Source organism: Phlebotomus papatasi, chromosome 2 (genome assembly GCF_024763615.1).
Source record: "Phlebotomus papatasi isolate M1 chromosome 2, Ppap_2.1, whole genome shotgun sequence".
Classification (NCBI taxonomy): domain Eukaryota; kingdom Metazoa; phylum Arthropoda; class Insecta; order Diptera; family Psychodidae; genus Phlebotomus; species Phlebotomus papatasi.
Genome location: NC_077223.1, coordinates 105,990,599 through 106,012,879, shown reverse-complemented (window position 1 = coordinate 106,012,879; position 22,281 = coordinate 105,990,599). Strand labels below are relative to the sequence as shown.

At 32.3% G+C, this 22,281-nt stretch overlaps 2 protein-coding genes across 4 annotated transcripts in view; both read right to left on the bottom strand.

The window, feature by feature from the left end:
- The window catches only part of LOC129800607 (protein cycle), a 28,219-nt gene extending 10,941 nt beyond the window's left edge, over positions 1–17,278 (bottom strand). Inside the window, exons 1-2 of one of the 3 annotated variants that reach the window (XM_055845120.1) lie at positions 16,925–17,278; positions 4,467–4,634 (exon numbers count right to left, since the gene is read on the bottom strand). In XM_055845120.1, coding sequence (XP_055701095.1) covers positions 4,467–4,618 — 152 coding nt within the window. In that variant the 5' untranslated portion in view covers positions 4,619–4,634; positions 16,925–17,278. Of the gene's footprint in view, positions 1–4,466; positions 4,635–7,951; positions 8,584–16,924 lie in introns of those variants that run through there. The other 2 variants (XM_055845119.1, XM_055845122.1) reach the window with 2 other exon arrangements.
- A 48-nt stretch (positions 17,279–17,326) lies between these two features.
- Positions 17,327–20,527, bottom strand: LOC129800636 (nitric oxide synthase-interacting protein homolog). The gene is made up of 3 exons (XM_055845169.1): positions 20,212–20,527; positions 19,619–20,155; positions 17,327–17,837 (listed from the first exon to the last, which is right to left on the bottom strand). The coding sequence occupies exons 1-3, from the start codon at positions 20,385–20,387 to the stop codon at positions 17,657–17,659; spliced, it is 894 nt and encodes a 297-aa protein (XP_055701144.1). The 5' UTR covers positions 20,388–20,527; the 3' UTR covers positions 17,327–17,656.
- Positions 20,528–22,281: the final 1,754 nt, after the last annotated feature.

Genomic DNA, 22,281 nt, shown 5'->3' with positions numbered 1-22,281 from the left:
TCTCTCAAGGGTTGATTTTCATCCTTGCCACGGTTAGTATTGGTGCAAAGTGTGCGCATCCAAAGTTAAAGTGCGGCGTTTTCTGTATTTTTAACGGGATTTTCACGAACTTTTAAAAATTATTATTTTCTTATCTTTATCTTTATTTTCTAAAAAAAAAAATCGATAAAATTTCTCGTGATTTTAGTGAAAAAACTGTGAAATGCTGTTCACCACAAAATATTCTAAAGACTTTTGAATTTTAAACTGTGTCAAGATTACGTTTTAATTTCTTTTTTTATTCTCGAGTTAACCGTTTTATACGTTTTCTATTTTCCACGGGATTTAGCCTCATTTATTGCTAATGAATAAACAACTATCTATCTATCTATCTATCTACATGTCTAAACGGTTAAGATAAATTTTGTAATTTTAGTTTATGTTACCATTTTTTCTTAGATGTCGGAACTCCAGATTTGCAGAAGTTCGAACGAGAGGATCATACTGAAACATGGAAATTCTACCTAAAATTTCAAGAGGAGAGAGCAGAAGCACGCCAGGGAGCAGTGGAAAGTGCAAAATAAAATAATTGCCACCGTCCTGCTTACACATCCTTTGAAGTGGTGCAGACTGAAGCAGGATTGATTAATTTCAGGAATTACGTAGGTTTCAGAAACCAAAAAATATGCCCTCTTTAATTTTTTTTTAAATATAATAAAGAATATTTCTTCAAATCCAACTCTGAAACATAAAAGTACAACATTAGAAAAATATTTTCTAAAATTTTCATTTACAAATTTTAAGAGGCTGATCTTTTAAAATATTTTTCGGAGACATAACTCACATAATTTTTCTCTGAAGTCAGAAAACTAAATATTTGCTGTTAGCAGTTGAGTAAAACTTATGCCCAGCGCACAATAACTTTTGTTTGTAAACTTGTTTTCAAAATTTTCTATAAGAGTGAGCGAGATAACTAGATCTAGTTCTCACTCACTCTCATTTAAATGTCAAAAACATGTTTAGTAAACAAAACTTATTGTGCGCTGGGTATTATATTTCAACGAAAGTTTAAAAACATGAAATTTGTATTCAATAGCATTTTTCACAAGAAAAAAATGGCGTATTTTACACTACATTTCGCCGTGCAAAATAAGGTATGATCAAGGAAAAAAAACAAATCCTTGTTTAAGTTTTAAACAATCAACTCTAGATTGGCTTTAAATAAATTTGTAAAGGCTCTATCCTAAAGTTTCTTACTGGCTTGAAGCTTTGAGATGAGAAAATATTCTTCACATGTTGTACTATGTTATCAAAGAATATGTATATATATTTTTTTAAAGTTGCAATACGCATGTGGCGTATACACACTAGTAGAAATTTTTTTTTTTAAATGCCTTTTTAAAGCAAATTTCCCATATCCTTGTAGGTAGAAACGTCAGAATTTTTTAAAAAAGGCATTTTTAAAAAAAAATTTCTACTAGTGTGTAGACGCCGCTGTTAAGGTAATCTAGATATATTTATTTATTTTTCATTGAGATAAGATTAAATATTGAAAAAGAATATAGGTAAACAAATACTGTCAATTTTTCTTGATGGATTTTCCTAAGTTTTGCTTAATTATTTTGAAAAAAATACTTTTCTCATGCTGTTGTAAAATTTACTCCCTAGTTTTTGCCAATATTGTTTAAAAATGCATTAAATAACAGATATTTTTACGATATCTTAAAAAATAATAATATAATAAAGTTTAAAGTAATGAAATAACTAGGAGTTATAAATTCTTATATTTGTGTTAAATTGTAATTATTTAATAGTAAAATAAGGAATTATAATGATATATTGTTAGAGAAACAAGCACCATTTTATTGTAATAAATTTTAAATGTTTACTTAACCTAATTATAATTTTTTATACTTCTACACTGATGTATGTATATGAGAAATTCAAATCTCACTTAAGTAAACTTCTTGGAGATCATTTTTCAATCTTTGTTAGAATTTAAGTCAAATTTACATGTAAAACAATTAAATAAGGCTTAGAAATTCCTTTTATAATATTTTTCTTCACTGAGAAAATAAGAAAATAACGACTAAAGTATAAACTTTTTATTCTAGCCGTTACTTTTTATTTCCTTAGTGATGCAAAATATTATAATAAGAATTTCTTGTTTAATTTAATTATTTTCCAAGTAAATTTGATTTTAATCTTAACAAGGGTTAAAAATAGTCATCCAGGGGTTGAAAGAGGCGAGATTTGAATAAACTCATGACAAGGGTTGTTTTTCCGCTTGCCAGGGGTTGATGGAAACAAGGGTTGAGTGTAACCCGTGTTACGGGTTAAGCCATATTCCTTCCAGGGTTTGACGAAACAGGGTTTAAGGTATAAACATGCCGAGGATTGGTCTTCATTCTTGCCAAGGTTTACTGAGAAAAAGGTTTTAAAATATACCCCTGACAAGGATTATGGTTTACTCTTGCCAGGGTTTGACAAAAACAGGGTTTAAAATCTAATCGTGTCGAGGATTGGTCTTCATTCCTGCCAAGGTTTACTGACGGCAAGGTTAATCAATATCCATAACAGGATTTGATTTTCTACCTTTTCAGGGTTTGGTTGAAACAGGGTTTAAAAAATACTTGTACGTCAAACCTTGCCACGTTTAGGTTGAAACAGGGTTTGGCATCAGTTTGATAGACAAACCCTATTTTACATACCCATTTAACCGTGGATTTTTTTGAGTGCATTAAAAAGTCAATTAATTGCATTTTCGAACTCATATGATATGACAAAAAAGCTCGATTGGCATTGTGAGGTTTCGAACTCACGCGTGACAATACCATGTAAATTACAGAATTTCCCTACTGGACAATGGCTCATGAGCTGAAATGGCAATGTCATGGCTGCAGAATTGCATTTTCGAAAAAGCTCTTTTGAGATTCAAACCCAATTTGTCATATGGCATTACCAGAGCGTTCTGCCCTAGACACACTTACGATTTAAGCCGAGAGACAACTTAGTGGAAAATTATGGAAATTTAGTCTAACCATTATTTCTAATATAGTAACGTTAAGCCGTCTCTCGGCTAATCCTCAGGTCTGTCAAGGCCATTACAGAATTCCCCTCCTGATTTGAATTTTGAATGCCAATTTGCTTTATTATATAATTACTCTATATCTAAATCAATGAAGTTTGGAATGAATTAATGTAAAGAATTATTAAGACATGTATTTAAGAGCGGCTCCCCGCATCCCTATAATAGATTTTTTTATTTCCTTTAAAAAAACATCTATTAATCTGTAAGAAAGAAATTCCGAAATATGAGCATTCTATCTCAAGTATTTCTAATACATTGACTGAATGGGTTAAGTTTTTATGCCGGACGTTTAAAATCTAATGGACCACTTCATATTAATAAGGTAAAGTGCCCTGGAGTCAACCGGTTCCTCGACTCGACCGGTGGTCAATATTTGAATGTTTTAATGGTGAATTTCTATAAAATTGTCACTGATTCGTATTTATTTATGGAATAATTGACCTATTAATGTTAGATCATACGCCAAATATTAGTGCAAATATAAATAAATTGAATAATTAATAAAAATGAACCGGTCGACTTGAGGGCACTTTACCTTATCCAATCCCAAGTGAAAATTATTTGAAAATCTTGCCTGTTAAGAAATCAAAGAAGTTAAGCCGTATACACTGAGAGAGAAATCCGAAAAAGTCAAAATAACATTCCAAAAAAGTTAATTTTACCCTGCAGTATTGATCCGAAAACGGTGTAAATATTACCCATTTTAGTTGTATTACGGGTTAAAGTTAACCTTCTTTCATGTTGATTTTACCCTTAAAAGGTGTAAAATTAACATTAAAAAATGTTGATATATTTTTACACCCACAAAGTGTTAAAGTTATGATGAAAAAAAGTTAATCGCAGCCTCTTTTTTTCTCAATGTAGGTAAACTTTAGGTCTGAATTCTATATAAGGATCATTAAAATACTAGGTAAATTTCCATGTGATTTTGGGTGTATTTCTAAACTATTTTAAAATGATTTGAGAACTGTTCTCGAGACTAAAATATGTGATATAATAATCGAAGAGGGAATTGAAATCCCAAAAGCAATTAAATCACACAAAATGAAGTCAAAATGTGTCTCTGGCACTCAACAATCTGAAAGAAAGTTCTCATTGACGCAATTGAAGGGATGCTAAATCAAAGTGAAAGGTAAATGTTGGTGTTTATTCTTGTGAAAACCCCCGTTAAATTCAACCACCCGCTTCAACTCAATTAGCATGTAACAATAGTTTGTGACGCAGTTTCTTGTAAAATTGTTGCTAGGAAGATGGAAGGGTTGGTGAGAGTTCCAGAGGTTCTTTCAACACTTGATGCACTTTTGTACGGATTCTTTCTTAACTGGAAACCTTTTGTTTCGCATATTTCAATTTGTTGGATTGAGATGTACATTTTTTACTGATTTTTCTTACTTACGTGTATGAGCATTTTCTTTTTCTCTGATGTCCTCTGGACACATTGTGATTCGATGATGAATTTTGGGATTGACTATTGGTTGTGTCTGTTGTACTCATGGAATTCGGATCGAGCTGACTATGACTTGGCATTGAGAGTTCACTTCCACTCATAAAGACACAATTTCCACTGGAATTAACATAAAAGAATAACGATAAGCTAATTTCAGATTTAACTTATTTTAAGTGAGTTTCTTAGATGGATAAGACATAGTCAGTGATTACACCTCTATTAGTGTGGTAAACACAAAATATTTTAAAGAAATAAAAAAATATGTAAACATTCCAGTAACTCTGAAAAGAAAGGTTTGTAACGCAACGTAGGGGAGAGTGGGGCAAAAAGTAGAAAAACGGATATTTTATTTCCTTATAAGCTACCCGAGCACCTCCAAAATTTCTAATTAGAACAGTTTTATAGGAAATTTACTGCTCTACAACTCTGTGAAAGTCATTTTATTCTATTTTGTAAGAAAATATATTTATCGAGCTGTTTTCTAAAAGGTAATTTTGTAATCATTCTCAAAAATGATGGGGCAAATAGTATCAGGCATGAGATACTATCACATTTTGATTCGCTTTATTACGGGATTCCGTAAATTTAAGTAAAATACCTAGATTACATATTTTCATAGGAAATTTATTCTTCTACACATTTGTAAAACACCGTTTTCTTTATCGGAGCGATAAAATCGCATTATAAGCTATTTTACAAAAAACACACAAAAGACTGCAAATCGTTTGACAAATGCAAACAACAAACGGCGACACATAGCATTGGCGTTTCTTTTCACCGCGGAACATCAGAAATTGTTTCGGTTTTTGTTACTTTTTGCTCCATAGCTTTTGTTACTTTTTACCCCAAGTGGTCATTTTTAATAAAAGGATTTCTAGAGAATAGAATCTTTGCAAAATTTTAAGATAGATAGCGGATTCGTATTCAAAGAATATCCAGATAATTTAATATAAGTACCTAATAATTGATATCTTCTGCACGGAAAATATTTCAAAAATAGGGCTAAAAATTTCGATATTTTTTATTTTCTAAATTCCTTGTTCAAATTCTAACAAACTTACGATATTGAAGAAGACCTATGGAAACTATCTATGGAAAAAATTTTAAGCCGCTATCTTATTTATCTTGGAAGACATTGAATTTTAAAATTTTCGATTTGTGACTTTTTGCCCCAGTCTCCCCTACTGAAGTTAAAAAATTGCCAAAAGGATGTTCCTTGTCAATTTGAAGAGAATTCTTTGATATGATCTGATAACGCAATGCTGATTTGAATTTGAGGTTTACTTATCAGAGTAATGGTCTAGACAAACTTACGACTTAAACCGAGAGACGGCTTAGTAAGAAACAGACAGTTGGGTTTTTTTCTTAAATATTTTTTTTTAATAAATAATATTTCTCCTTAATGGACTGTGCACACACTGATAACTTTATGTTCCTAATTCATTTTTTTCCTACAGGCTATTTGTCTCAATATGGACATAAATTTCTGCAGTGTGCACAGGCCGTAATATTCACGAAATTCACTTTTTTTGGTTTAGAAATTAAAGATATTAAACCCAGTTCTTGTATATCAGTAATTGATATAACATTTGAAGAAGATTTTCAGGATAATCGCAATTAATGATCTAGCCTAACATTCGAGGGTAGATTTTCAATGCTATTTTTCAATAAAATAACGCTTTTTCTTTTATTTTTTAAAATATTATGTCGATGGATTGAAGAAACAGCGTTAATAAACTTTCCATTTCAGAGTACAACGGTCTTCAAACTCAAGGCTAATCCATGTAGCTAGGCCATGCAAATAGTCAAAATTTTATGTAAAATAATAAATTAAGATTATACAGATTAAAGTCTTCAGATTAGAGGTTTAGCGGGTTTAGCCCAGTTCCCGAAGGTTTCAAAATCCTAAAGAGTGATAAGAAATTAGAGCAATTAAGCCATATAGCTAAGCCTTATAGGTCTGAAGCCGGTATATGATGCCCAACAAGCTTATTTAATTCCATCACACATTTTTCAAAAGTTTAATGAGAAAATAATGTCAATAAACATTTTCAAAGTCACATTGATATAAAATTTCAAAGAAATTCTAAATATCAAATTGATTTGATATTTCCTTCATAATTTTTTTTAATGGTCAGGAGTCTCCTTCGTTCTCAACATTACAGAACTGTTGGGATTTCTTTGTTCATGAATGAAAACACATCCAAGATCTAAATCCAAGTCAGGACACATCTCTCCCTGCTTCCTCTAGAAAATCCCAGATTCTTGGAATTTCGCTGCATATTTTGTAAAATCTTCCCAAGAAACCAGCTTGGTTAGCACTTCTCACCTGCGTCCTCCAGGAAATCACGGTTCCTCTGGAATTTTCTTGTGCACTTGGTAGAATACACCCAGAATACTCAAAGTGGTCAGAAGATTTCTCCTGGTTTCTCCAGGAAATCACAGATCTTCTGGGATTTTCTTCTGTATTTCGTCAAGAACACCCAAGATACCCAAGTTGGTCAGAAGATTTCTGTTGGTTCCGTATATCCCAGAAGACCTATGGTTTCATGGAGAAACCAGGAGAAACCTTCTGATCAACATGAGTATTCCGGGCGTACTTGACAAAAGATACAATAAAATCCCAGAAGATTTGAGATTTTCTGGAGGAAGTAGGGGAGAAGTCCTGACAAAGATAGGTTTCTAGGAAGAATTGAGTAGGATATACAGCAGAATCTCTGGTCCTGTCTACGATGATATTCTGAGATGTCTTTTAGTTCATAAACTGACCAGAATGATATTTTACTTGGTTGTACTATTGAAGTTTTAAAATTGAAGTCAAGTTGTTCAGTATGTAGGCAAATATTGAAATATTGCTTTCAATATTCGCTTCAATATTGAAGTTTTATTTCAATGTTACTTTGAAATGTTATTATTGCAATAATTTGCCTAGTGTGTAGACAGCTTAAGGGGGTTAAGCTTCTAATCTGAAGACTGTTTAACGGCGTTATCACACTTGCACATTAAAATTTTAATGTGATTCACATTAATTGTCGCTTGTGAGCGTCCAAATGTGTAATTTATGTGTTTGAATCATTTTATATTCAAAATTTGATCTATTTGTTGATAAAAAGGTAGACTTGGCTCGCAAAATTTGATATAAATTGATTTATAGCATTAATACGAAAAATTAATGCGATTTTCTCTTTAATTTTTTAATGTGAAAAATATTTATGCTTTAGGTAAATTTAAACTTATTTTTGCAGGCCAAGTCCACTTCTTTATCAATAAATAGAAAAACCCCACATAGTGACTCAAAGACACAAATAACATATTTGGACGCTCATAAACGACAATTAATGTGAATCACATTAAAATTTTAATGTGCAAGTGTGATAATGCCGTAAGAGTAACATTTGAAGAAATTAAATGAGAAATATTGTTCGAAAACAAACTTTGTCGTTGTAGTTTGCTGGGTGTTCAAATCAAAGTAGATTTGTTGGCCAAATTGAGATGGTTGATGCTGCATGATGTGATTTGAATTTACAGGTGATAAGGAATTCCCTTGGGATGCATTTGAAACACCCAATTCAGTCAATTGATGGGGCTTGAGTTCTTCAAGTGTCAGGAATTCCCGCTCCTCATCTGGCACTTGAAGGAGTCCCGAATATGGGAGATCCTGAATTGAAAAATTTCTTGCCACCATTGTCCTTTCTTTAACGTATTATTGATTGAAAGTTATTTTATGAACTACTTCACAAAAAGGAAAATTGTGCATGATATTTTCAGAAAAGAATTCACACAAATAATTCATCCATCGTCTTAATCAATCAGTTTAATTGATATTTTTCCACTTTAATTGGAGTATCACACTTGTTAACTCTTCTTGATCACACACGCAAATGCTTTTCTATCAACACTGAGAATTTGTTAGAAGATAAAATCCATTTATAGAACTATTTTTGATTCATAAAATTCACTTCACTCTTATTGAGAATCCACAGAATTTTCACAGAGAATCTTTTGGTGGTTATCATCAAAACAGGTGAGGAAGTGAATTGAACTGTATCACGTCTCCGAATACACTGAATTATCCAGTGAGACCGCAAATGCTTTTATAAGGTTGGTTTATGTGCTTGTAAATGCATATGTTCATGTCTCACTCATGCCAATATAAATGTACATTGTATACAGTAGAAAATTGTTGAATTTCCCACTGGTTGATGGAAAATTGCGGGGGGAAGACAGAGAGGTAAAATGCGTTTTTGTATATAAGGATGAAAATTATGTACAATTTCATCCAGCCAACAAGATCGTTTTCTCACTGTGGCGCATGCCAAGAGAGAAATATGATAATTTCCCACAGAGGATTGGATGAAAAGGGGTTGGACTTGCACTTTATTTGTTTGTTTAATTGTTGAACACAAGTAATTGTTGAATATCTTGTTGAAAATCTCGAGTTATTAGTTTTCAAAGAATTTCCCCCAAAAAAATTTCAAATTATCCCTTTTTTTCTCCTACCAGAAAAAAAGTTTTTCCAATACAAATACTCGAAAGAAACTCTTACACAATGTTTTATGTTTATGGCTTACTGGTAAACTATGTAGAATAATCAAATACACCAAGAATTGTTGCATGAAAAGAAATTGTATTCTATTATTGTTTTTCTGCTGAAAATGTTCAGAAGAATATATTTGTGGGTTAGAATTTTCATAAATTGTCATAAATGTTAAAAACATGATGCAGATGATGTAAATAGAGATAAAAATAAATCTGCAACTATTCTTATTATCACTTAATCAGAGTTCACAAATAATCATTTTTTTTTCAGTACTGATTGAGTAATGACCATCAGAAAATAGGGTAAATTGAGCTAATTCAAAACCTGCTGCAAATGGAAATTTTTCGCTACTCCAATTGGAAACGTCATTGTTTTCATGATAAATACAGTACTAAATTATTATACTTATATATTTTCTATACCACAGTTTTATTACTTAGTTAATTTTGCTCCAAATAAAGCGAAAATCCATTCATATTCACAAATTTTAATTTGTTATTTTTTCTCAGAAAAATTAAAATTGTACTTTTTCACCATTGAATTTTTCATAGATCAACCATGTTTTCCAAAGAAAAACACAATAAGGTGACTGTTGTTTATTCATTTTGTTTAACATTTATGTCATATTTCTGGCCAATTTTGGTTAAATTAAGTGATAATCTTTATTGTTAACGTTATGTGAAGTTTTTAATTGAAATAATTACCTATTTCATGAACAAAAAGGGTTTTCCTGAAGTGTCTGCAAATGCTTCAATAGGAAACCCACGGGAATACGATATTTTTGGAGAGATTTTTTTTATTGTTTTGGATGGGAAAGGAGAAAAGACCTGGAATAAGAACAAATCCTGCACACAGGAGCAACTCAACAAGGTTTTGAAAGCCTTTCGTCGCGGTTTCACTTACACTGTTTGTCTCCAATTAGAAACTTTCCCTTGTCTCCATTTGGATTAATTTGTTTCCAATAAAAGCATTTTGCACTCACGTATTTTTCTTGTATTTAAGAAGTTTTCAAATTATATCTAAAGAATTTTCACTAAACAGTAACATTCTAGAAGAGTCATGGAGCAAATTTATGTAATTCTCTTCGGAAAAAATATGAACTTAATGTGTTGAATCTTCTGTCAAAGTTAAAGCGTTTGGAAATGGTTTTGAATTAGGACATTTACCCTAAATCTTCTTTTTCCTTTAATGAAAAGTTACTTCAGAAATATTGTTTTTTTAATACAATGGGGTAGTTTAATATAGTGGGGTAGTTTCACGCAGCATTTTTTTTTCAAAACTAATTTAGTAAATGAATATGAAACGTATTGAAACTAAATAGGTTTGGTAAGTTTTACTTGGGTATTGGCAATCTGAAAATATATAACATAATTTTATTGCTCGAACTCAAAGAGAGAGCAGTTAGGGTCGAAGGGACACCTCTTCGACAGGGAACCCCTATTGACACTTTTGTCAAAATATTCAATTTTATTTAAAATATCTAATAAAATGTAAATTATATAACGTTTTTCCTTAGTCTGTTTTCTTATAAAGATAGGTGTCCAAATTCCGTATTCTAAATGGTACAGAGTAGGGTGTTAATAGGTCCTGACATAAGTTCTTGAAGTGTCAATAGGTGTTCCATTCACCCTATATAATCGTCTTTTTTTCAACTTGTCACCGTCCTGGAGCTTAAACCATAAAAAATATCAATTTCCGATCTTCGATGACCCCCCAATAAAAAACAATATCTCCAGACGTTTTTTTCTCAAAATTGGGCCAAACTTTTCAATGATTTTTGAATATATTTTTGAGGTAGTCCAGACGAATATTTCGCCCTGACATACCTATGACCGGAAAATTCGCCATTTTGAATTATTGAAGATCAAAGGTGCACTTTGGAGGGCTAATTTTTCAACCGATTTGGTTAAATTTGGATTTTTTGGAAAGGTATTGAAATTTCGAACCCAACTGCATCTTCCGGATCCCGGCTGCGGTCTTCATCTGTAATAAATCGGTTAAGTACCGATTTTTTTTATTTTCAAATGCTTTTAAGATTTATGACTCAATTTGATCTCTAGGACCAGTAGTACGCACCAAAAGATCATGCGTGAAACTGATTCACGGAGAACTCTATCTTGTGAGTTCGAGCATTCCGCAAAGCTGAGACGCTTTGACATCTCTTTTTATAACTATTTAATTATTTCCAAAAATAATCCTTTTAGAAATTATAGAGGATTTGTGCCAAAATCATACAGATTGGAGAATAAACCCCAAAATTCTAAATTTGGAGAGTCTTAAAGGAAATTTGTTTTTTTTTTGTTATTTCTATTTTAGAACGTTTGAAGTCTCAATGAATACTCTACATTTAAAATAGGAAAAACATATTAAATGTTTGATATATCGGACATAGAGTTTCTTTACTTTCCTTCCAGAGCTTTTGTAAGAATTTTCCTACTTTCATTCCCAGAGGCGGCTTTCTTTTCTTTCCCTTGGCAATTAATAAACTTTATAAATTAAAAAATAAAGATTTTTAAAGTTTTGAGAAATTAGAGAAAGTGTCCGATATTGCAAGCTTTGCGAAGATTTTTACAATTCAACTATTCTGAATAATTAAATTTTTCGGATTCTAATAGAACAATATTATTAAAATAATATTTTTTTCATTAAAAGAAAGATAAATTATTTAAACTTTCCGGAACCAGCATATTTCATTGCAATATTGTTTGTTGACTAACCAGTTGCAGAAGAAAAACCCCGACTGTAGGAAATTGTAAAGAAAAGCAAAAATTATAATGAATTGGCGCGTACAACTATAGCCTCTTAATCGGATTGTTATATAACCATTCAGGATGATGCACAGAATTTATTGGAGTGAGAGACACTGTGCGCGAAGCAATGAAATTCACATAACAATACGACAGACACACGCTCCCTCAGAATATTTATTTAAAATTATTTTCTGTATTCCGAATATATTATCAATAATTGTCAATTTGCATTGGAGGCTTTGTCATACGAATAAATGGAGCATTTTCTCTGGAAATTCGTTAATTTCTGATTTAAAAGGGATTTTCCCGGAGAAAGAGATGATGGATATAATCACGCGAAATCTGGTCAATAACTCCACTTTAGTGTTTTGATGTTACCAATTAAAGCCTCGATGTTTGTCCTCTTAATCCACTTCTGCTTTGATGTATTGAGCCAATTTAAATGGGATTTGATGCGTGAGATTTTCCTACTGGCTATTTAACGCTAATCAATTGCGTTTGCGAGCTTTCTTGGGGTTGTAAAAAAAAGCCATTCAATAGGTTAAATATCTCCTTTCTAAAAGGATGGAAAAAGTATAACAAGGAAATAATTGGCACCTATATTGTTAAGTTATTGAATATCTCTTTGAGTCCTTTTCTGCACATAATGGGCAAAGTGAAAATTATTATCTATTGGTGTGTGACACCTGAGACTCAAAAAGGTTATGAAAAAAGCTCTCGACGATAAGAAAAAAAATTATTATTTTCCTAAAGCGTCAATTAAAAGTTTCATCTCTAGCCTGAATTTTTTTTCTTGTACAAACGTCTCAATGAATTGATTGCACTTTTATTTATCATTTCAGTTGAATAATTTTCCTTGGGATTCTTCTTGGATTCTATTCTTATTCACTGCATAGAGCTGTTTTTTTTTATTCATGCCGCCAATCTCTACCTTGATGTCTTTTATGTAAAAAGTTCAATTTCAATGGAGTGATGTCACTTGTCTGCTACAGAGGAATTGTTTTAAATCATCTCACCCCAAGTGAGTAATGCACTCCGGTAAACATTTGTCGTATCATACCGATTAAATTGTGGGGGATGGAAATTTGAAGAAATATGACAATAACATTCATTGAATGCCACTGAAGGGGATGATTCTATTCAACAAGTTGAGAGAAAATGTTGGTATTACCTGAGAAAAAGAATTGGTAAAGAGATGAAATTACGTATGTGAAGGATAGGGTAGCTTAACTCTTTGGCATCCTGTAAAACGATCTTCAGACTAGAGGTTTAGCCCAGTTCCCGAAGACCTCAGAATCCTGACAATCAATTTTATTGCTTTTTTAGGATCTAATAGGTCATTAGTACTTAATAATCCAATCTTAAGTTAAATTTTCCGAAATATTATATCTTGATTGATAAGGAATTACAACAGTTAAGCCATATGACTAAGTCTTAGGTCTGAAGCCCGTATAAGAGTCTGGATTATGGACACCCAAAGGAACATATTGATAGTCTGGGATTTTTGTCTTACATAGAATCGATAAAAATACGATTCTTGTAACCCTAATTATTCCTGAGGTAAGGTATTTTTAATTGAAATATTATGAAATTGGCTTAGTAGATATATTACGGTCTGTAAAGTCTTGAAGGTAAAAAAGACGTGAAAACACCATAGGGGGAAGTGGGGCACCTTTGAAATTGGAATTTTTTTCAATCTTTACTGTGTTATCACACTTGCACATTAAAATTTTAATATGATTCACATTAATTGTCACTGGTGAGAGTGCAAATGTGTAATTTGTATCTTTGAATAATTTTATAATCAAAATTTTATCGATTTGTTGATAAAAAGGTAGATTTGGCCCGCAAAATTTGATATAAATTGATTTATAGCATTAATGCGAAAAATTAATGCGATTTTCTCTTTAATTTTTTAATGTGAAAAATATTTATGCTTTAGGTACATTAAAACTTATTTTTGCAGGCCAAGTCCACTTCTTTATCAATAAATAGAAAAACCCCAAATATTAAGTGACTCAAAGACACAAATAACATATTTGGACGCTTACAAGCGACAATTAATGTGAATCACATTAAAATTTTAATGTGCAAGTGTGATAACGCCGTTAAGTGGAACTGAGCTATATCATAATGTTATTTAGTTCTCAATCTGTTTGTGCACCAAAATTATATCACGATAAGGCTCAATTTTATTTAAAAATAGGTGAAAAATCACAATTTCAAAGATGCCCTACTTTCAATGGTGCCCCACTTTCCCCTATTTTCTCAAATTTTAATATATATTTTATTACATAAAATATATTATATTTTCTGTAATTTTTTAGATGAATATACTCTGAGAAATCTTGTCTACCGAAAAGTATGTTTTTTTTTTCAAAAAATCGTTTACAAAAATTAGGTCCCAACGGCTGAATTATTAAAATTTTAAAATGAAAATTTCAGAAAATATAGTTACAATGTTGAGCTTAAGAGAGCGAATTCGTTTTTTTTTTTTAGTCGATAAAAGATACAAAAATATGCTTTTTTAGGGTAAAATTAACATTTCCGGAATGTCATTTTAACTTTTTCGGATTTCTTTCAGTGTATCATCAGTGTTTCTCTATTAAATACTTTACCATCATTTCCAAATTATATTACCTTTTAAGCAAAGGAATACTGCATTTATCCAATCTAAAATATTTTAGTCTATTTTGGTGTATGAAAGGGGTAAAATGTTTTATGTATGAACAATTAGGGTGGATTTTGAGCACCTTTCATAAGCAACATTTAACAAGTGCATTTGAGGGATAAGAAAACAGTCATAATTGTCATAAACAGATAATATTCTCTGTCCATGAATTTGCCATGTAAATAGGTAGAGTAAGGTGGATTTTACGCTTTTTGGGTCATCTTTTAGCTATACTTTTTGACTATTAGGGGAATGTTGGTATGGTTCGCACAGAGTGAACGTTCAAACAACGCAAATTTTCTCTTTGTTTGCAAAGAGATAGTTCGTCATTTCTTAGCCATGAGATAGTTAATTATTAATAAGCTCATGAAACGAGATGAGAAATGGTAGCTCTTTGCGAACAAAGAGAAAATTCGCATCGTTTGAAGGTTAACTCTGTGCGAACCATGCCTACATTCCCCTATGTATTAAATTCAAATAACGTATACGAGTTCTACATTTTATAATTATTTTATGAGAAGTACACAATTATAATTTCGCCTGAGAATTGTATCATCTTTAATCATTTAACGACGATCGGATCGCCCGTAACTAACAGAGAAAATGATTTTTCTTGGCTTACCTAAAGTGATTCTTTCTATTATTTGTGCGTATTCACAAAGTAGAAGGTTGTAGGAATCTAAGATAGGGGAGACTGGGGCAAAGTCATAAATCGAAAAATTCAAAATTCAATATCTTCCAAGGTAAAAAAGATAGCGGCTCAAATTTTTTTCTATAGATATATTCCATAGACCTTCTTCAATATCGTAAGTTTCTTAGAATTCGAACAAGGAAAATAAAAATAAAAAATATCGAAATTTTTAGCTCTATTTTCGAAATATTTTCCTTGCAAAAGATAACAATTATTATTACCTACTTATTTTCCAAAATTGATGCACTGGCGAATATTTTCTAAATAATTTGGATTTTTTGAATACGAATCCGCTATCTATTTTAGAATTTCACAAAAGCTCTTTTCTCCAGAAATCCTTTTATTAAAAATGACCACTTGGGGTAAACAGTAACAAAAGGTATAGAACAAAAAGTAACAAAAGCGCGAAGCAATTTCTGATGTCTCACGACGAAAAGAAACGTCATTGTCATGTCTCGCCGCTTGTTGTTTGCATTGGTCAAACGATTTGCAGTCTTTTTTGTGTGTTTTTTTCTAAAATAGTTTGAAAAGCGCTTTTCTCGTTTTCTCACTTTCTCGCAGAGAAAACGGTGTTTTACAAAGATGTAGATGAATAAATTTTCTATGAAAATATGTCCTCTAGGTATTTTTTCAAATTTACGGAAGCCCGTAATGAAGCGAATCAAAATATGATAATATCCAATGTCTGTTACTATTTGCCCCAGAATTTTTGAGAATGGTCGCAAAATTACCTTTTAGAAATTAGCTCGATAAGATAAACGTATTTCCTTACAAAATAGGGGAAAATGACTTTCATAAAGTTGTAGAGCGGTAAATTTCCTATAAAACTGCGCTAATTAGAAATTTTTGAAGCGCTTGAGTAGCTTGTAAAAAATTAAATATCCGTTTTGTGACTTTTTGCCCCAGTCTCCCCTACTTTCTGCAAATCTCCAGCAAATGTGACTCAAATGTGACAAATTTTCAAACTACCGCATTTTTTTAACTACCACAGTTTTTTTTATGACCGGGTTTAGTCAACTATAATGTTATTTGAAATAAGGTTTCAAAAAATGACTTCAAATTTAAAAAATTCTATTCTATATCATCAGATGAAGTTCATAGATCTCAATTATCTCAGTATCTGAGCGACTGATAAGATCAAGTTCTTTTGAAAAATTTTGGAGAACATTCTAATAATAAGATAATCTGGCTTATCATTAATTTTTCAATCATTATACCGAAAATTTAAGCTCCAACTACTTTATTTAATGTTTTATCAATAAACAGTCATGCTTTCACTCTAATAAGGAATTATACTTTGTGCTTTCTTTATTGCTTTACTCTTTATTATTTCAAATCTACGAAATAGAAGAAAATCTTTCAAAGCTTCTCTGCATCAAGCATGTTATGAGTGAGAATGCAAAATTCTGGGAAGATGCAATTTTACTACAAATACATTAAGAATATAAACTTTTCATTGTCACAACTACATGTGATATCTCTCTAATGTACAGTAAGTAAATAATTTTATTTACTATTTCTAAGTGTGTTTTACTCTTGCATATGTGTGAAGGAAATAATAATAATAGTGTGTAGATTTTTTTCTAGCTCTGGAAAATGCACAATATTATTATATAACCGCTTGATACACTAAACTTTAAATATAATACATATTTTTATTAGTGGCTGTCTTTTAGTTTTGGTTCATTGTAAGTAATTTATTTAAGATGGGATAAGGGTTTTTTTATGGGCAGAAATAGTCACCAGTTTACTTACTGTGATGTTACTTGAGGAAGACTGCTAATGTATTCCTCTTCCAAATCTTCAGTTTTCTCAGGCTTTTCCAGATAATTGTCACATATCACATTAACTTAAGGCACTAACTTAGACACATGCTTAAAAATTCACTGATTATCGTTGGATTACAAGCCGCGGTACTAAAAGAATTGTGCGATTGCTTGAAGAAAGTTTTTCCACTAATGATGTACTAGTAGTGCGGAAAGTGTTTGGAATTGAAATAAATTGAGACGGAGATTAGAGTTGTGAACAGCTGAAGTTGTACTCAATGATATGCTGTGAAGGTCGCATATGTAATAATTGCACTTTTTTCGCGACATTCTCTCTCACACAGATGCATCCGGGAATTGTGTGGAACTCTCGGAATGTAAACAAATGCTCTAAGGGATCTAATGTTTTTATTTTTTATATTATTTTTTTTTTAATAATTATATGGATGATTTATAATGTTATTCTAATGAAAATTTAACATTTTTTTTTAGCAAATGGCTGTTCTTAAGTGCTTCTGCATTATCGACTTTTCTTTATGTTGGTTCCTGTCTCGAATGTTTTCCCTAGTTCTTGTTGTCTTCTAAAATCACCAAACAGTCTTGGCAGGAACCAAGCCAAGGAAAAGTCGATATTGCAGAAGCACTTTAGGACAATCATGTGCTAAAAAGTCTGTTCATTTTTCATTGCAATAGCACCATAAAGCTTACAAAAAGCACGATTTTAAGCTTGAAGTGCAGGACGCTTCTCTTTCCCTTCGAGATTCTCATTTGTCATGGAATATCCTGTCCCTCCTCGCTGAAGGGGAATGATATCCTTTTCTGTGAGTTTCTGATTAGTCAAAGGATGAATCATGTCCTTTTTGATGAATTTTTCCACACACTCCATTGTGACCACGTCACCTCTGTAAGAAAAACGATTTATAGGCTATCCCAATGAAAAATGATCATTTTTTAGTAGTTGACTGTTCTCAAATGATGCATTTAAGCACGAGTCTTCTGTCTTTTCTAGTGAGCTCAGGATGTAACTCACGGTGCTATCGCTATGCTTTAAAAATTAGTAGGTTGCTTTCAAGACAGAGGGAAGTTTGATTTAAAATTGTGAGCCCTAATGATGGCCACAAAGAGATATTCTGCCTGTTTCTAGGAGTCTATTAAATCATTCAAAAATCTAATTTTTCATTTTCATATTTTAAGTTGAATTTTACATTTTTTTGTTTTATTGATTTTTTAAGGTTTATATGTTTTATTTTTCTTTTGCAACTTATATTTCACTACTAAAGATTTTTTAAAATCATTTTTTGCATGTGGGACTTAGTAAAATAATTTCTTACACGAATTAAACTTTAAAATTTATTTAGACTATTTGAAAATTAAAAAAAAGAAATAGCCATCCGACACACTACTGGGATAGTTCGAAATGTACCCACTGTGCTTTAGCACTATGCACCTCTGAATTTTAAATTATCTTCAAATGGTTCGTTGTTCAGATAAAATCTTTCTTTAAAGTGTCTGCTTCGAAGTAAACCGAAATCCACCCGAAAAGTGATTGGTGTCTTGGCTTTTGCACAGTACAAAATAATTTAGTTACTTTTCGCTGACACAATAGACCCTATAACTCGAAAAATGGTTGCGGGTTTCCATATGTTGCTGATCACAGCAAGTTACTTGTACAAATTTATTTACTTTGTTTCGGGCCAGTACCTATGATCAGTGACAGATAGCCAAGACAGTAATCATTGTTTATTTTGTTGCTGAGATCATCAACAGAGTTGTTTAATTGAGAAATAAATGTAGTTTTTATTTTTTTTAAGTTAAAGAATTATTTCCAATACACTTTTGTGTATGTTTATCTATTAGAATTGGTACCGTACTGGCGGTTACCAGTTTGAATTGTACATTCAAAATGGCGGATTCCGAAGCGGCGAAATTCGGAACAGACTAACCGCGCCATACATTTTTTCATGATGAATTTTTAGATTATCTGTCATCGAGGCGTCTGTGAAAATTTTCTTACTCCGTGAATTTTTCTAATTATCTTAGCTATTTTGTTAATTCTTGTGGAACAAATTAGTTGTTGAAGTAGATAAGATCGTGTTTCTCATTGATCTAATGGAGGAATAAAGAATTTGGTCCTTCGAGCCGAATTTTATAATCATCTTTTCTTCATTCCTCGATTCAGGTACTTCGGATACTTCATTCCCATCAAAGGGTCAATCATTTCATCATAAATATCCTCATCAAGCATTTATTATCACAGGTAATTACCACAGGTAACTCTCAATACTGTCAAGGGGTCTTTCATTCTATCTAGTACATACTTAACGCAGTTCAATTACAATCACAAGTAAACACCAGAATAGATTTTTCAATTGAAATATTTTTTATAGTTTCTTAAAAGTATTATTGTTTTCTTAGGGCATTAAACTTTTTTTTTCTTTAAATATATTTAGACCTTTTGAGCTAGCCAGGACACAAATAATTTTTCAGGTGAGCCAAGACATCAATCTTTTTTTTCCAATGGACTTCGGTTCTCAAAGAATTCCTGATACAGGAGCACTACAGATATCACAGAGGATTCCATGGGTCTTTTGAGCCTTGCTAAATTCGTTACCATCTTAGGGACTTCCCATTGTATTCCTAGAGATAGGGTTATGGTTATCTAGTCAGTTAAAAAAAAACTCACGTGGGTCGAAGGACTGCACATGGGACAGAATTGCTGAGAATATCATGAGTTATTGGACACATGTAGCGACTCTCCTTGGTGATGAGAGATTTTTTGTCATCTGGATCCTGGACAGGAGTGAATTTTACATCAATGAGATCTTTAGCCTTTATGGGCTTTCCGGAAACTGGACAGTAAATCGTACTGTCGGGCTTCGCAATTTTAGATGCTTTGGCTGTGGGAGCCTGGGATGGTAGCCAGAAGCTGGGCAATTGCTTGTCCCGTCCATTAACCATGTTCGAAATGGAGGAAGATGTAGTAGCCTTGGCTGCAGTGCTCGTGGATGGTGCATCCAGCACGGTTTCACTGACAATTTTCGTTTCTGTCTTGATGAACTTCTCCAGGAGCTTCCTTTGCTCACTGGCAGCGTCTTCTTCTTTTTCAGCTTCTTCCTCTTTGCGCTGCTTCTCGAACTCTTTCAATTTCCGGCTGTACTCATTCTTCTTCGTGATGATGTACTGAAGAATTGCCTCCTTGTCAAATAAGTGTCCGTCCTTGCTGTTAGAAGAGGAGGCTGAGTGCGGTATCCTGGGTAAGGAAACAAGGGAACTTACGTGATGACAGGAATCCTGCAAGGCTGCAAGGACAGAGAGCAGCAATCGAAGTTCTTGATGGAATCCTTTCCGAGTCTCTGGCTGTTTGTGCCATATCCGGATGTCTGGGCGTCCTTCTTCTTCTCGTGGTACGTGTACACTGCTCCTGCAGTGCAATTCCTGGCGTGTCTGGTCATTTTCAATTCAATTCAATTCAATTCAATTTATTCAATCTCCTATCCTATTGTAGGATTTGGTTTTCTATTCCAAGATATTCACTTTTTCGCGAAAACTAAATATCAAACTCTCAATTTGACAATAAAATCCCAGTATGGCCAACATAACTGCCCTTGTCACGCTTTCACAATCTGTAAGGCATTTCCAAAATTGATTTGTAAGCTATATGTAATGCAAACACTGAGAAAAAAAGGAAAGTGCGATTAACCGTTTTTCCTCGTAACTTTAACACTTTTTAGGTGTAAAAAATTATCAACATTTTTTAATGTTAATTTTACACCTTTCTAAGGGTAAAATTAACATAAAAAGGGGTAACTTTAACCCGTAATACACCTAAAAAGCATAATATTTACACGGGATTTCGGATCAATAATGCAGGGTAAAATTAACATTTCCGGAATGTTATTTTAACTTTTTCGGATTTCTCTTAGTGAATGAGTTTATGACTAAGGGCCTCTACACACTATACTTGGCAATTTTTTTTTAAAGAAAAAAGCTTTTTTAAGGAAAATTGTTTTCCAACCCTTTTCATACGCCAATGCTAACATTTCTCAGTTTTATAAATCTTCAGTGCGTACAAAATGCTAACCGATTTTAATTCAGTAAAAAATACGCATTCCTTATTAACCAAAATAGTGTTGTACAAAAGAGTGTTTCTGAAACGTCCTATCCTGAATCTTGAGACACCTCAAAAAAATATGAGCCTTCCAGCCTGTAATATCGACAATTATTCACAATTAAACCAAATAACAGTGTTGCAGATACAAATTCAAATTGATAGAATTGTAAAGGAGCAGCCCCCGGCCGGAACAAAATCGGAGCTATAACATTCATGATACGAATGTGACAAAAATCTGAGTCCTATTTGTATTATATTTTTCATTTAAAAATATATGATATTTGTACCCTGTAATTGTTCGAGATAAGATCCACTTATTCTACAGTGTCTCTGATATGTACCACTGTCACATTAATATCGAAAATAAATGTGCAATTTTTTCATTATTTTGGAAAGATTTATATGAAAATAGGCATAAAAGTAGCCAATGAAGCTTAAGAATTACGTTTCCTGTAAGAAAATTGCCCCATCAGGTAGAAAAATTAATATTCGTGATTCACACGTACACGGCAGTCACATCAATACTAATGCTGCCAAAAAGTCTCTTCCACTAGTAAAACGACACAGTGTTTTGTATGGAGGGTAGGCCTAGAATCGCCCTACTATCCCGACTATAGTAGGCCTACTCTTCTTATTTGTATATAATATTTATCTACTGTTGTAAAACATTTGTTCCGGCCGGGACATTTTGTAGTTTTAGTATTGTCATAGGTGAAAAAGTAGAGATTCCAGTTTTTGGTGGGAATTCGATCATGACGGACATAAAAATTTAGGAGTAAGAATTTGCTGGAAATTTATGAGCTTTGTAAGTAAAACTCAGGAGAAAATTAGGCTAGACGTTTCACAGAAGATTTATTTATAGGATTTATGTCAGAGTTTCTGAAGGAGGTCTACGAGAAAGATTTTGAACTGAAAAATTAGAAAATATCTGTAAGTAGGAAACTAAAGAAAGACAGAATTAGAGGATTTAAAAGGATTCTATTTATAGGATAAACAAGAAAAGAAAGCCAGAATTGGGGAAGATTCTAAGAGGACAAGATTTAAAGGCTCAGGTAAAATTTAAGGTTAGGTTTTAGTTGCTCTCATGGCTGACCCCCATTTTGTTTCAGATCTTAAATCACACACACTCATTGTCGATCGCCAATTCTAATAGTTTGATACGGTTGTACTTGAAGAGAATAAAGAAATAAATTTCCGATGGAGAAGTTCGACAACAAACATTTTTTCCCAAAGAG

Coding starts and splice junctions, on each gene's coding strand:
- LOC129800636 (XM_055845169.1), bottom strand. CDS start 20,387: ATGACCAGACACGCCAGGAATTGCACTGCAGGAGCAGTGTACACGTAC. Junction 20,156..20,211: donor TGCAGGATTCCTGTCATCAC/GTAAGTTCCCTT, acceptor CTCTTCTAACAG/CAAGGACGGACACTTATTTG. Junction 17,838..19,618: donor TGTGCAGTCCTTCGACCCAC/GTGAGTTTTTTT, acceptor TTTTTCTTACAG/AGGTGACGTGGTCACAATGG.